This window comes from Hypanus sabinus, chromosome 2 (genome assembly GCF_030144855.1).
Source record: "Hypanus sabinus isolate sHypSab1 chromosome 2, sHypSab1.hap1, whole genome shotgun sequence".
Taxonomy (NCBI): domain Eukaryota; kingdom Metazoa; phylum Chordata; class Chondrichthyes; order Myliobatiformes; family Dasyatidae; genus Hypanus; species Hypanus sabinus.
In genome coordinates this window covers 155,431,677-155,448,109 of record NC_082707.1, presented here as the reverse complement: position 1 = coordinate 155,448,109, position 16,433 = coordinate 155,431,677, and the positions used below count along the sequence as shown (strand labels likewise).

The 16,433-nt window shown below is 41.3% G+C and overlaps 1 protein-coding gene across 1 annotated transcript in view; it reads left to right on the top strand.

Annotated features, from left to right (window-relative positions):
* The first annotated feature begins 97 nt into the window (after window positions 1-97).
* Window positions 98-16,433, top strand: part of kiaa0586 (KIAA0586 ortholog) — a 524,067-nt gene continuing 507,731 nt past the window's right edge. The window contains exons 1-2 of the mRNA XM_059957145.1: window positions 98-768; window positions 2,575-2,657. Of these exons, the coding sequence (XP_059813128.1) occupies window positions 558-768; window positions 2,575-2,657 (294 nt within the window). The 5' untranslated portion in view covers window positions 98-557. The remainder of the gene's footprint in view (window positions 769-2,574; window positions 2,658-16,433) is intronic.

Sequence of the window (16,433 nt, the reverse complement as noted above, 5' to 3'; positions counted from 1 at the left end):
AACATGCAATAACTGGTGGGCGATGGAAAGTCGCTTTTGAGTCACGGAGTAACTTTACGTCAGGTTCAAGACCCGGATGCGGCGTGAGCCTTCTTTTGAATGTTCGGCTTGGTCTGCAGTCCGACAGCGACAGCGGGCAGAAACGTCTGGCCTTTGGCCGCCGGGACTTCACATTGAGGCGGCTGTCCGAGCTGCAGAGAAAGAACAGGGACCTAATAGTGAGGAGGAGGGGGGGGGGGGGAAGGTGCTGCTGTCCGAACCGCAGAGAAAACCCCCGCTTTGGGCAGAGAGTGCTATTCACCGGGCAACGGGGACGGGATGGTCACAGCAACTTCACGAAGCTCTTGGTGGGTTGCTGTAATTGAGGGAAAACTTGCCTCCCGACGCATTTAACAGTCAGCTGGGTACAAAGCACTCATTTTGAGACTGCCGTCGTGTAACGCTGAGGAGCGGGAAGAAATCGCTGGGACGCGGGACCCGGCGGGTTAGAGCGATTTTTACCTATGATCCCATAGAGCACATCCACAGCCAAAGGAACTGGATGCTGACGAGGGCAAATGGCAAAGGTATTTGAAGAAGATCGCACCTTCCCTCTTCGGACTGTGAGCGGAGGCCAAACTTCGGCAAAAAAGTTGTGCCGAGTTACTTCTCCACAGCATGCGGAGGACTCTGTTTACATCCCACCAGCTCTACCAGAAAATAAAGCATGCTTTGAACTTTTAGCACCAGGTGTGGATGTATCAGAAGGAGGAAGTGGATTTTCTCAAGGTTAACAACAATTCTTCACTTAATGTGTTAGCTTGGATAATTTGGTAAAATGTTAAAACATAGAACGGCATCCAGTGATTGATTTCCATGATGGGCAATAGTCATTATACAAGTGTAGTTACTTTGTAACTTGTATTCAGCATTGTCATATCGGAGTTTTCAAGTTTTGCAGTGTGGCAAAATTGAAGTTAAAGGTATTCATAAACATACCTGAAGCAATAAGTTACTGATTGGATATTTGCTGATAAATTCCCCAACCTTTGGGGTTATCACTTCACTAAAAATACTTATTTCTAAAGTCCTCAATAGGATAAGGCAAAGATCAATATATATCTACTAAAAAGCAAACACATTTACTCCAATTTTGAAGATGACATGGTGGAAGTAGGGAACAAGCTTGTAAGGATTAATCCTGTAGCCTCAGACTTGAGGGACTGTCATGCTATTGAAGAGCCATTCTTCATCTTGACACCATTGATCTGTCTTATATAAAACACTATAATCAGGAACAGGGTTTTCAACCTACAATGTGTATGCTAATCTTTGTCATTGAAATGTAACTCTATGTTGTTGCTCCATATCCTTCAATATTGTGAAACAGATCCGTTTCAGATTTTAAAATGTTAAGGTGTGGTGTCTAGAACAATCTTGGTAGTTATGATGTAATCATTGTGAATAAAATTCTTTTTAAAATTTTTATTGATAATCTGCATATGTACATAACCTGTAATCTTTTAAAAATTTTATTGTTATTACCTCTTCACCATAATTATTTTATTTCCTGCTCTACAATTAAAAAAAGCCAAAAGGAGAGAAAAGATGAAATACAAAGATAAGCTAGCCAATAATATAAAAGAGGATATCGAAAGTTTTTACAAATATATAAAGAGTAAAAGAGAGGTGAGATTAGATATCAGACTGCTGAAAAATGATGCTGGAGAGATAGAAATGAGGAACAAAAAAATGGTGGACTTTGAACTTTGGTTTCACTTCTCATCCGTGCGGCATTACTGGTGTCATACAAGGAGAAATCCTTGATCATATCCTACATTCTCTTAATTTCCTTCTGATCTACCTCAGTGTACTTACAGAGTGAGCTGCTTTAAGTGGCATACAAACAAAAGCTTTGCACTGTATCTTGATGTACGTGACAATACTAAACCAATTATCAATTCTTCCTAGCTTCTAGTGGTCGCCTGCAGCTAACCTGAAAGTGCAACTACTGTTTCCATGTGCACTTTTTTTGTATTATCATCCAGGTCTATCGCATTGCCATCTGGCTCCACCATTAATGATACATTTTCAGATTAGATGAGCAGATATCCTCACCAGGCAAAGACTATAAAGACTGAAAGTATTGTATTGGCTCCCCAGCATCAAATCTTTTCCATGGCACCAACTTCTTATCTCTTTCCCTGGGATTCTCTGAAACACAGCCAACCTCTGTCTATTCTTTGATATTCTATTCAACTTTAAGATGAGCTTTTGCACTACAAAAAGAAAAGTTGTAACATACTGCTGTTATAGGAATTAATACATTAGAAAGCATTCTTTGAGATATGGTCTTTTACTGTTAATTGGACCCTTTTTAATACACTATTTGGATTCTAATGAAACAATAGTATGTGGTTTTTTTAGGTTTGCTTTAATTTTATCTTGGACTAAAGAAGAAACTTCAAATGTGTGAATATTTTTGAAAGCTTATTCCTTGTATCTGGATTTTGTGGATTTTTAAAATTAAATTTAAGGTTTGCAACTCTTTTGTGAGGATTGTACACAATCTTATTTGCAATTATTTGATTTCAGTGCATGATTTGTCCAGAGCAAAATCAACTAGTCAGCGGGCACAAGGAGAAGGTGGATGTGACCATTACAAGTTATCTCAATGGGTAAAAAAAAGTCTTTATTTTATTACCATTGCAATGACAGCTGTGCTATTTTGCAGTTTTCATAAGGGACTTTACTTTTCACATTGTTTGGTCATATACACTAATATCTCTTGATTGAAAATTCTTGATAATTTTACGTAAATTAAATGGAAGTGTTCTGTTTCAGCTTAGACAAATGACAACTACTTGTATGTTTAGTTTGGTGTTGACTGGAGGAAATAAGAAATAAAGGAGGAGAATTAAAATTAAGTTGTATGACTGCCATTTTTGCTCAGCAAATTGGTAAATTAAATTGGTAAAATGGTAAATTGGTTTATTACTGTCACATGCATTAGGTTACAGTGAAAAACTTGTCTTGCATATTGTCCATACAGATCATTTCATTATGACAGTGCATTGAGTTAGCACAAGGTAAAACAATAACAGAGTGCAGAATGAGATCATGAAACACAGGAGCAGAATTCAGCCATTCAGTCCATTGAGTCTGCTCCATCATTTGATCATGGCTGATTTACTTTCCATCTCAACCCCATTTTTCTGCCTTCTCTCCATAACCTTTGATGTCCTTACTAATCAAGAATCTTATCAACCTCTGCTTCTAAATATACCCTGTGATTTGGCCTCCATAGCCATATGTAGCAGTGAATTCCACAGATTCACCACCCTCTGGCTCAAGAAATTCCTCCTCACCTCTGTTCTAAAGGTGCATCCTTGTATTCTGAGGCTGTACTCTTTTGTCTATAAGAAACATCCTCTCCATGTCTACTCTATCTAGGCTTTCAATATTCAATTAGCTCTCCCCTCCCACCACTTTATTGTTCTCATAAAGTGTTATAGTTACAGAGAGTGCAATGCATGGAGTTAATAAGGTGGAAGGTCACATTGAGGTAGACTGTGGGTCAAGCATCCATCTTACTATACTAGGGAACCATTGAATAGTCTTATAACCACAGGATAAAGACTGTCTTTGAGCCAGGTGTTACGTGTTTACATGTTTTTCTAAGCAAAGGACCATTGCACTGAAGCCATAATGGACGTGCAACGTCAGTACCTGGGCAGTGAGAGAACAGTGGCAAGAATGAAACTTTGTGGGATCATAAAGGTTAATAGTTAATACTATGAGCTAATATAGATCAGCAAAGATAGACAATGATTGTGTGGAACTTTGTAATAGAATATGCCTTATTCTAGAAGGTGAGCTGATAATTTGGAAGGTAGGGTAGCTGGCCAAGATAATATCAGAGTAGTCAAGTATGGAAATGACAAAAGCGAGGCAGAGTATTATCAGCTTTGGCAGGTGAAGTGGTAGATGTTATGAAAGTGGAGGTAGATTGTCTTGTGCTGGATTAGATATGAGATAGAAAATTTAACTTGTTGTCAAAAAGATTGTTGATGTGGTGAGTGTTCCTTCTTAGTTCAAATAGTGACAGGCATCCCAGACAAAATGGATTGACTGAAAGAGTAGTGTTAATAAGGGAGATGGGAGGTTGTGCCTTTTGTCCTGTTACTAACCAGGAGTCTTATAAATTTTGTAAAGTTGGGCTGAAGGGGTATCTGACAACCTAGGCAAGGGTGGTTCAAATCAAGTGTTCGAGAGTTAGAACTTGGATCTTCAATTTTTTATTAAGCTGTCTGTTCTCTTGCCAAATTAGAATGTTTTTAGAGTATGATTGTGGGTAATAGTTGGCATCTATGTCTGGAGTCAAGGTTCTGCAATTTGTTCCAATTTGTTTTCTTTTTAAAGTGGTCTTTAAATCCCAGCTCAGTGTTTGAGCTTTGAATGGATTTCTTATTCCATTTGTTACATGTTTTGTAACTTTTCTGTGAGGTGCCTTGTACATTTTTTTGTGTGTGAAAGTTACTTTATAAATGCAAATATCCATAGTAAAAGATACTCTATATGATTGTATATAGTTGTTCTTGCTGTATAATGCATTGCCAGGAAAGGATAGGCCTCAACTCTTAGTTGATAAAATTAACTTAGTTAATAAATAAATTAGTTAATAATAACCACATTTGCATGGTGATGAGTTGGAGCATTTGTAGATCTGAGAATTGGTCTTGGCTTTTAGTTGAATTGGCATGTGAATTGTGGCTTTAGCAATGAAATGATGGGTCTGTCTCTCAACTGGGTTTTTGATATCTGTCAACATGTGGAATGGAAGGACCCTCATTGATCTGTCAGATTTTTGTACAATTATCTGTTCTTGTGATTGATTTTCTCATTTTCTCTCATTCTTTTTCCTTTCATTTTCTCACTTTCTTGTGTTTCAAAGATAACACAATTGAAACATTTACATTTTTAACATCTAAATAAACATACTTTAACAAATTGATTTATTTCAGGATTTAACTTATTGTTTAACACATTTGAAGATTAAGTTGGACACTGGGTTGGAATATAAAAGTTCCTCTGCAGGGTATATTTTATATGAATCATTCTGCTTAATAATTCCGCTTAAATAAAGAGTCATGCATAATTGTGGCAAGCACTTTGGCCCACAATGTCCATGTACCTGTTTATATAAATTCCATTTATAAGGGAACCTTTAATTCCCCTACTTTGCAAAAATCTAACCAATCTTGTCTTACATATTTACTGAGGTAGCCTCATTGGGCAGAGAATTCCACAGATTCACCACTCTCTGGGAAAAGCAGTTTCTCCTCATTGGCATCCTAAATCTACTTCCCTGAATCTTGAGGCTATGTCCCCCAGTTCTAGTCTCACCTACCAGTGGAAATAACTTTCCTGCCTCTATAAGATCTCCTCGCATTCTTCTGAATTCCAGCGAGTACTGTCCCAGGCGACTCAATCTCTCCTCAGAGTCCAACCCCCTCATCTCTGGAATCAACCTGATTAACCTCTTCTGCACTGCCACCAAAGTTACTATGTCCTTCCTCAAGTAAGGAGACCCTTTGCCTACACCCTTTTTGAACAGTTGTGTGACATTTGCCCTCTTCTAATCAGCTGAGACCTGCCTAGAGTCCAGAGAATTTTGTCAAAATATTATCACCAAGTCTCTACTAAAACTTCTGCCATTTCTTTCAGTACCCTGGGATGCATTCCATCAAGACCAGGGGACTTGTCTGTCTTCAGTCCCACAGGATTGCTATTGTATCGTGGTTCTCACCTCCCATTACATACATAACATCTCTCTTTGGCATGTTAGACATGTCCTCCACCGTGAAGACCAAAGCAAAATAGTGATTCCAAGCCTCTGGCATTTCCTCATTACCCAATATGAATTCCCCCTTCTCGTCCTCCCAGGGACCTATGTTCGCTTTAGCCACCTTTTTTCACTTTATATAATTATAAAAACTTTTATTATCAGTTTTTATATTTTGTGCTAGTTTATTTTCATAATCTAGCTTCCCTTTTTTATTGCTTGCTTAGTGGTTCTTTATTGCTTTATAAAGTTTTTCCCAATCTTCCCTAAGCTTTTAACTATATAACCATATATAACCTTTTAGTTTGATGCCTTCTTTTATTTCCTTAGCTATTCAAGGCTGGCTCTCCCCACCCTTACTGTCCTTGCTTTTAACCGGAATATGATTTTGTTGAACACTGTGAAAAATCTCTTTGAAAGTCTTCCACTGTTCTTCAACCATTCCACCATATAGCCTGTGTTTCCAGTCTACTCCAGCTAAATCCTCCCTCATACACTCTTTAGACATAATGTGCTGGTTTTAGATTGAACTATTGCACCCTCCATTTGTATGAGAAACTGGATCATACTGTGATCACTCTTTCCAAGAGGATCCCTAACTACAAGATCACTAATTTTACCTGTCTCATTGCACAGGGCGAGATCTAAGATAGCATGTTCCCTTGCAGGCTCAGTAATGTGCTGCTCAAGAAAGCCATCATGGATGCATTCCATGAAGTCCTTGCCAAGACTGTTTCAACTAACTTGATTCACCCAATCTATGTGCAAGTTAAGCTCCCCCATGATAACTGCTGTTCCATTGTTACATGCCTCAGATATTACTCTGTTCTTTGCCTGTGCCACTGTAATGTTATTATTTGGTGACTGACAGACAGCTCCCACTAGTGATTTGTTTCCCTTTACTAATCCTAATCTCTACCCAGATGGATTCAGCATTCTGATCCTTAGATCTTTTATCATTTCTCACTATCACCCTGATCTCATCTTTAATTAAGAGTGCTACCCCACTTTCCTTACATTCAGAATCAGAATCAGGTTTATTATCACTGGCATGAGACATGAAATTTGTTGACTTAGCAGCAGCAGTCCAATGTAATACATTATCTAGCAGAGAGAGAGAAAAAAAATATAATAACAAATAAAATAAAACATAAACAAGTAAATCAATTATGTATATTAAATAGATTATTTTAAAAATGTGCAAAAACAGAAATACTGTATATTAAGAAAGTGACATTGTGTCTAAGGGTTCAATGTCCATTTAGGAATCGGATGGCAGAGGGGAAGAAGCTGTTCCTGAATTGCTGAGTGTGTGTGCCTTCAGGCTTCTGTATCTCCTACCTGATGGTTACAGTGAGGAAAATGCACATCCTGGGTGCTGGAGGTCTTTAATAATGGACGCTGCCTTTCTGAGATACCACTTCCTAAAGACGTCCTGGATACTCTGTAGGCTAGTACCCAAGATGGAGCAGACTAGATTTACAACCCTCTGCAGCTTCTTTCGGTCCTGTGCAGTAGCCCCTCCATAAAAGACAGTGTTACAACTTGTCAGAATGCTCTCCATGGTGCAACTATAGAAGTTTTTGAGCATATTTGTTGACATGCCAAATTGCTTCAGACTCCTAATAAAGTATAGAAGCTGTTTTGCCTTCTTTATGACTACATCAATATGCTGGGACCTGGTTAGATCCTCAGAGATCTTGACACTCAGGAACTTGAAGCTGCTCACTCTCTCCACTTCTGATCCCTCTATGAGGTTTGGTATGTGCTGCTTCGTCTTGCCCTTCCTGAAGTCCACAATCAGCTCTTTTGTCTTACTGAGATTGAGTACCAGGCCGTTGATGCGGCACCATTCCACTAGTTGGCATATCTCACTCCTGTACACCCTCTTGTCACCACCTGAGATGCTACCAACAATGATTGTATCATCAGCAAATCTGTAGATGGTGTTTGAGCTATGCCTAGCCACAGAGTCATGTGTATACAGAGAGTAGAGCAGTGGGCGAAGCACACACCCCAGTGTTGATTGTCAGTGAAGAGGATATGTTATCACCAATCTATCCAGACTGTGGTCTTCCGGTAAGGAAGTCAAGGATCCAATTACAAAGGGAGGTACAGAGGCCCAGGATCTGCAACATCTGCATCAGGATTATAGGAATGATGGTATTAAATGCTGAGCTATAGTCGATGAACAGCATCCTGACATAGGTGTTTGTTTTGTCTAGGTGGTCTAAAGCTGTGTGAAGAGCCATGGAGATTGCGTCTGCTGTTGACCTATTGTGATGATAGGCAAATTGCAATGGGTCCAGGTCCTTGCTGAGGCAAGAGTTCAGTCTAGTCATAACCAGCATCTCAAAGCATTTCATCACTGTTGATGTGAGTGCTACCGGGCGATAGTTGTTAAGGCAGCCCACATTATTCTTCTTTGGCACTGGTATAATTGTTGCCTTTTTAAAGCAAGTGGGAATTTCTGCCTGTAGCAGTGAGAGGTTGAAAATGACCTTGAATACTCCTGCTAGTTGGCTGGCACAGGTTTTCAAAGCCATACCAGGTACTCCATCGGGACCTTCTGCCTTGCGAGGGTTTACTCTCTTTAAAGACAGTCTATCGGCCTCTGTGACAGAGATCTCAGGGTCATCAGGTGCAGCAGTGATCTTCACAGCTGTAGTTGTGTTCTCCCTTTCAAAGCATGCTTAGAAGGCGTTGAGTTCATTTGGTAGCGAAGCATCGCTACCATTCATACTATTGGGTTTTGCTTTGAAGGGAGTAATGTCTTGCAGTCCCTGCCAGAACTGCTGTGCATCTAATAGTGCCTCCAACCTCATTCGAAATTGTCCCTTCATCCTTGTTATTGTCAGATGTACCAAGAAGGAGTGAAGCTTTTCTTGCTTACTGTTCATGCAGATCAGATCATTACAGTGCATTGAAGTAGAACAATAAGATTGTAGAATAAACTACTATCGTACCATTTCCTTTGGTACATCATTGGTCACAGGCTTCCAATCACATAAGCAATCCTCTACTATTAATCTCTTGTCTCCTGTAACTAAGCCAATACTGGATCCAGCTTTCCAACTTGTTTTGGATCCAATGGGCTCTAACCTTTTGGATTTGTTTCCCATGTTGGACCTTGTCCAAGCCTTTATTGAAGTCCTCATCAAAGCATATTGTTACCTCTGAAAAATTTATTCACAGTAGACAAACAGGATTAAAAAAATCCATATTGGATGTCTTTGATTCTCACTTTTCCAAGTGCAGAGTAATCCTGGTTCTCAGATATTTTTCCCAATAACTTTACAATGACTGAAATTAGACTCACAGGCCTGTAATTACTTGATTTATCCTTGTGGCCTTCTTGAATCTGTTGTCCTTCAGTCATCTGGCATTTTTCATGTTTCTTGCTGCCCACTACGCCACTTGGATTTACAGTGGCATGGAAGTCCTCCATCTCTGTCTGTCTGTCCTTGTTTATCTTCTCTATTGTGCCCCAGGAGTGGTTCAGGATCCCCATTTTTGCCTTTACAGAAAAGAACCAAGTGTCCTGTTTTTCCTCTGTCCTTCAGGGGTTCAATAAAGTGCTGTCTTGATGATGTGGCCTCTCTTCATATCCCATTTCCAATCCATGTCCAATGTTTCCTCATGATGACTGTGGCCATGTTCTCTTGCTGACAGTAAAGAGGAGTAGGGCATTGTTGGAGATTTTTCTTGGACAGAAAATACTGAGGAACTTCCAGAGGCTTGTAGTGTGGAATGACGACAACTTGGCAAGATCGATCTCTGTCATACGCTAGCATTCTGACCTGTACAAGAGTGAGGACAGAACACAGCTCTGGTACAGCTTCACCATGGTGTTCACACTGTACTTGGTTGATCCCCTTATGTTGCTATTGATCTGAAGATCAATAGGTGAACCTGCCGGTGCTGGGTAAGTTGATCCCATGTGCCTTGACGGGAGGAGGAGACTTTACATTGAGAGTCATGGTCTCGGTCTTTCTTTGGCTGACTCTGAGTCCAACCTGTACACAGTCACTGAGTTTTCTCTTGCATGTGCTGGTGTTAGTAATTGTAGTGTGAGATCATCCCAAAGCCAAGGTCTTCTAATGTTGTTTGCCTCATAACCCAGTCAATCACAAGTTTAAACAATATCACCAGTCTGTGCACTACTCTATGATGTTGTGCAGTGTGAAGATCTAGTCAGTACTGTCTCCTGAAGCCAACTTGCTTCTTCCTCAGCACATATTAACAGTATCAGTAATTTGTCGGACAATGATTTTGGTGAGAATCTTGATGGGCAAAAGTTTGAAGCCACATTGCTTTTTGCAATCATTTGGTGCTCCTTTCTTGGGGATCCTAACAATAACTCACTTTGTCTAGTTCTTGAGTACTTGTCCTCATTCCCAGATTATAATAAACAGTGTTTGAAGGATGGGTGCCGCAACTTTTGGTTCAGTTTTGAACAGTTTGGCATTCAAATTATCATATCTGATGAAGGGTCTTGGCCCGAAACGTTGACATAGATGCTGCCTGGCCTGCTGAATTCCTTCAGCATTTTGTGGGTGTTGCTTGAATGTCCTGGAGCTTTGCTGTTCTGTACTGATTTAATCGTAGCAACAATCTCTTCTTTCTTGAGTGGATCTGTGTTGATGCCAAAGTCCTCTGCTGCCTTTTGTACATCAGATTCTTTCTCTGGTGGTAGTCTATTCAAAAATACTCTGAAATCTCTGAAATAATCTGAATACTCTGGTCCATCTTACCTCTTGCTCTTTCTCAGTTGTTAAAAGCAGACCATTCCTACCTTTCATGGGCCCACTGGATCTGGTCTGGTACTTACCACATACTAATTTTGTAATTTTATGATATTTACATGATCACCTTGACTGGCTTCTGCTTTGGCCTCCTCTGTAAGGTTTTCCATGTAGATGCTCTTACCTTTCTAACAAATCTCTTCACTTTGTTGTTAGCTTCAGTATATGCTAGTTGAATTTTCATCCTAATTTGTATTGACTTTGCCTCTAACACTTCCTTCTTAATTTTCTGTCTTTCTTCAAAGGCTGTCCATTGGTTCCTACTGTATCCATTCTTTGTTCTTTTTTCTAGCTCTGTATCCTAGAGAAGCCTCGCTTCTCTCCATGAAGACTGTGGGAATCTGTTTCCACACTGTGTTTATCTTGTCTACTGACGCATCCTTGTCAAGCTCTTGCAAGCCCTGAGATCTGTTCTTAAACTGAATAGTGAAAGCAGATCTCACAATGGTCTCACACCTTGAGCTTCTCAACTTCAAAATGTCTTTGTACATGTGTTCTCGTCCCAGTGTTTCTTAGTTTGAGTTTCATCACTGCTACAACAAGGTGGTAATCACTTCCTGTATCTGCTCTTCTCTTCACCTTTACATCCTGCAAGGATTGTCTCCATGTACCATTAGTCATGAAATAGTCCTTCTGAGGATCCCAGGTACTCGCATTCAATTGACTGCTTTTCCACCCACATTCTATGTGCCGCACTGTCTGCTATGAGGAGGTACTTGGTGTCCCTGTCCCAGTCGCTGCCTCAACTCCGGGATTCTCTCTGCCACCTGCAGTGAACCTGTCCGATACTTTCAATCAATGGTTCGTCACTTTTCTCATGTTCAGCAAGGATTCGAAGACTATAGAACCTGCCATCTCCAATGCTGGCAGTGACAGATGTCCCCAGATCATGATCCCTGCAGCTGACTTTGATGGTTCCAATGATCCTGAACAGATTAAGATCCCAGATTCCACTGCTATCAATGTGGGTTCCAACAATCCTGGACACCTTCAAAGTGCCTATTGTACAACCTCTAACACTGATTCCAGCATGGACCTTAACCGACAGCACGTCCAGGCCGAGATTTTACACACTGCCGCTGGAACCCCAGTCTCCCCTTCCCCCACCACCGCTCTGCATTCCCGTGTGTCTCAGGTCCCATCGTCAGCTCTTGGGTCTTCAGAGACTCCATCTTACTCCCATTCCACCTTCCCTGAACACCCCAATCCTCCCCTCTCCTTTGACACTACCAACCCTTTCTTTTTTACCAGCTCTTATTTGTGCTGGGTCTTCACCATTCTCTCTGACCTTACCCTTTCTGAGGCAAGACAATCAGTTCTCAGTAAGGGCCTCACCTTTGTACCCTTACGCCCACACCTTAGTGAGTTCTGTCCTCGCCATGACACTGACCCCTTCTGTTGCTTCTGTCTCTGGGCCTATTTCTTTGGCAAGGAGTTTCCAGCCTGCACTGATGACCCCTTTTCCCATCTTCAATCCTCCTCCTCTTCCTGGATGCACTGCTCTAGCTTTCTGCCTGCTTTTTATTTTTTTTATTGCTGTCTGCCGATGAGACATCAACTGTCTTGACTTTGCCGCTCCTCTCTCCAATTCTAACCACACTCCTTCTGAACGTGCTGCTCTCCACTGTCTTTGCATTATTCCTAACCTCACCATTAAATCTGCAGATAAGGGAGGGTGCTGTAGTGGTCTGAAGAACTGACCTCTACCTTGGTGAAGCCAAGTGACAACTCTAAGACTCCTCCTCTTACTTACCCCTCGAACAGGACCCCACTAAGGAGCACCAGACTATTGTCTCCCCCACCAACATCAACCTTATTGACTCTGGGGATCTGCCACAAACCTCCCTTGCCCTCCCTTGCCCTGCATCTCCTGTTACTATCTCTTACCCAAGATCCATAAACCTGCCCATCCAGGTAGACCTATTTCTGCTTGTTTCTGCCCCAATGAACTTATATCTGCATATCTCAACTATTTCATTCCCCCTAGTTCAGTCCCTTCCTACCTACATCTGTGGCACTTCACACATTCTGGATCTTTTCAATGAGTTCAAGTTCCTTGGCCCCCATTGTCTCATTTTCACTGTGGATATTCACACCCCACTCCCCCATCAGGAAGGCGTTAAAGCTCTCTGCTTCTGGACAACAGACCAAACCAGTTCCCTTACATCACCACTCTCCTTCATCTGGCAGAATTGGATACCCTCTATAATTTCTTCTTCAGCTCCTCCCACTTGCTTCAAACCAAAGGTGTAGCCATGGGCACTTACAAGGGTCACAGCTATGCTTGCTTTTTCATCAGCTATGTCGAACAGTCCACTTTCCAAGCCTATACTGGTATCGCTCCCCAACTCTTTCTATGTTACATCAACGACTGCATTGGTGCAGCTTCTTGCACCCATGCTGAGCTTGTCAGCTTCATCAAATTTGCCTCCAATTTCCACCCTGCCCTCAAATTTACTTGGTCCATTTCCAACACCTCCTTCCTCTTTCTCAATCTCTCTGTCTCTATCTCTGGAGGCAGTCTATCTATTGATACCTTTTATACCTCACTGATCCTCATAACTACCTGGACTATACTTCTTCTTACCCTGTCCCTTATAAAAATGCTACCCCCTTCTCTTAGTTCCTCTGTCTCTGCTACATTTTTCCTCGCAGGATGAGGCTTTTCTTTCCAGAACAAATGGGATGTCCTCCTTCTTCAAATAAAGTGATTTTCCTTCTTCCACTGTCAATGATACCCTCATCTGCATCTTTTCCATTTCACGAATGTCTATCCTCCCACTGGCACACCAGGGATGGTGTTCCTCTTGTCTTCAGCTACCATCCCACAAAATTCTGCATCCATCATATAATTCTCTGTAACTTCTGCCATCTCCAATGGGATTCCACCACCAAGCACATATGTCCTTCCCCAACCCCTACCCCCACCAACTTTCCACTTTCTGCTCCCTAAGCAACATCCTTGCACATTCATCCCTTGCCACAGACCTCCCTCCTGGTACTCATCCTTGCAAGCAGAACAAGTGCTACTCTTGCCTCTATGCTTCCTCTCTCACTACCATTCAGGGCCCCAAACAGTCCTTCCAAGTGAGCTGACACTTCACCTGTGAGTCTGTTGGGGTCATTTACTGTATTTGGTGCTCCTTGTGTGGCCTCCTGTATATCAGTGATACCTGACGTAGACTGGAAGACCACAGTCGAAAACCTATGCTTAGTTGACCAGATAAAGCAGGATCTCCTGGTAGCCACCTATTTCAATTCTATTTCCTATTCCTTTTCCAAAATGTCACTCCATGGCCTCCTTTACTGCCCTGATGAGGCCACATAGGTTGGAGGAGCAACACCTTGTATTCCCTCTGGGTAGCCTCCAGCCTGAAGGCATGAACATTGATTCCTCAAACTCCCTATAATTGCCCCCCTTCACTTGCCATTCCCCATTCGTGTTTGCCCTTATCTCCTTACCTGCCATCACTTCCCTCTCATGATTCACCTCCTTTCCTTTTTTCCATGAGTTTCTACCTCTCAGATTCCCCCTCCTCCAGCCCTTTATGTCTTTCACAAATCAACTTCCGAGTGCTTTACTTCACCCCCACCCCGGCACCCAGTTTCATCCATCACCAACCACCTTGAATGTCCTTCTTCCCTCCCCCACCTTCTTACTCTGACTTCTCATCTTTTTTTCCAGTTCTGACTGAGTGATTTTAGGGTTTAGCACATTTACGTTTAGCAAATGACTACACCAATTGAAATCTGAATATGAATTGTAGATTTAATTTAAAGTGCAGCTCTGAACACTGAGTTCATAAAAGCCTTAAATCACGGACCAGATAATGCTAGTTAAAATTAATTTAGATGTTTATGGTGTGGCTGTGAATCAGGAGGTGAGAAGTTTGTGTGTAGTTTCAAAGGAAGTGTTGTGGACACATTGCAAGTATGGAATTTCCCTTTGATGTTTAGCACATAAAATATCAAGTCCCACGTTGGGCCAGACAGACCTTTTCCACTGAAAGCGTCTCCATATGATGCCTGATGTATCTTGTTTTGTCGAATAAGAAGCTGCTTTGTATCTAACAGTACTTTTTTCCAGTGACTTAATTCACGCAGCAAACCTGATGAAGGGGTCCCGGCCTGAAACGTTGACTGTTTACTCTTTTCCATATATGTTGCTGGCCTGTTGTGTTCCACCAGCATTTTGTATGTGTTGCTTGGTTTCTAGCATCTGCAGATTTTCTCGTGTTTGTGATCAAATGGTTAATCTGGTTCTTGTCACATCTATTGAATGAGAATCATGTCAGTTTGTATATTTCATGGTGCAGAAAGGGGATCCATTCTACGACCAGGTTGTTCATGGCACAGAATTCCACCAGTCTTTCACCATTGTTATTCCACATCCATGAGTGCCTGCGATCCTAGTTAAGTGTGAGTTGTTATTTCCCACTTTGGCAGTTAGATCTTCCATGGCAATGATTATGTTATGGTATGGTTAACTCTACCTCAGATTGCAGATGCTCGTAGAAGACATCCTTCAGTGTCACTATCATTAGTTGGAGCATAGCACTGGATCGCTCCCATTTTCACTTGCTTCCCTTTCAGCCTACTTCCACTTCAGCAAATACTTCTCAATGCCTTTTTTTCAAAATGACAACTACACCATCATGATGCTGACTATATTCCCTTCCTGAGATTAAAACCGTTTCACTAGTTGCTGCCTTTAGTCAGCCAGACCCTGTCATCTGCTTTCATTGACGCCCAGTATTTGTAGGTTGTAACAACACATTTCTGCTATTCCAACAACCAATTTTGGTCTTGACTTGGTGCCATTTCCTTCATCATGCCAGTAGCTTCCTCTTGGTTTTCACTACTGTCAGCCATGCAAGTTCTAGGTGGAGACCTAGGCATACTGTTACACACAGGTGTAGAAGGATTCTTCATTGCTGTTTCTGTAATAATTATTTTTGAACCAGTTAGGATTGCTAGCTCTGAGCTGAGCCCCCAAACCTGGAGGACCAGTGGACCACTCTTAGTCAGGCCTCTACCCTTTTACCTGTTTCACGTGGGTGACTTTACCAAGAGCCAAGGCACAAGTCCGACTCCAGCCAACAAAGCTCTCTGGGTCTTTGAGGCATGCAAGCTTTCAGCCCTGTAAACAAAGTTATGGTCCTCTTGGAGGGTTTTTCATGCAGTCAGCAAAGATTTAGAAACCTCTATCAGTGCTCCAGCTAATTCGTCCTTTGCAGTTTGAGATATATCTCAGTAGTCCCTGACGATGTCTTGCTAATACCGTTTTTGTACAATTCCTTGTAAAGGTATTTTCACATTATACTGTCTTATTATCTAAATTTAAAATGTATTGAAGTAGGAATTTTTGAGCTAATCAGCAAAATGCTGTGCACCATGCAAATCAAGAAAAATTTCAAAACCAGTCAACAATTTACTAAAAATTAAAAACCAAAGTTTTGAGGCTGAAAGAGAATTCATCCCCTTTTTGATTACTATGTTACCTTTTCTCAGCTGCAATGCTATATATTACCTTCCCAACGCAATCAATTTGTTGATGTAGAAAATTTGAGAATCACCTGTTTTCAATGAATTCATAAGAATAAATACTCCTCTCTCTGTAAGGTCCAACAGTATGGTAGGAATAGCATACTGTTCCTACATTTTCAACAGACCAAATGAAAGCGAAGACAAGCGCATTCAAGAAAGTCAGGAACACGTTCATAGAGAAACACAAATCTGGGGGAGGGTACAAGACCATCTCAAAGGCACTGGGCATACCTTAAAGCTTAAACTTAAAGCATACA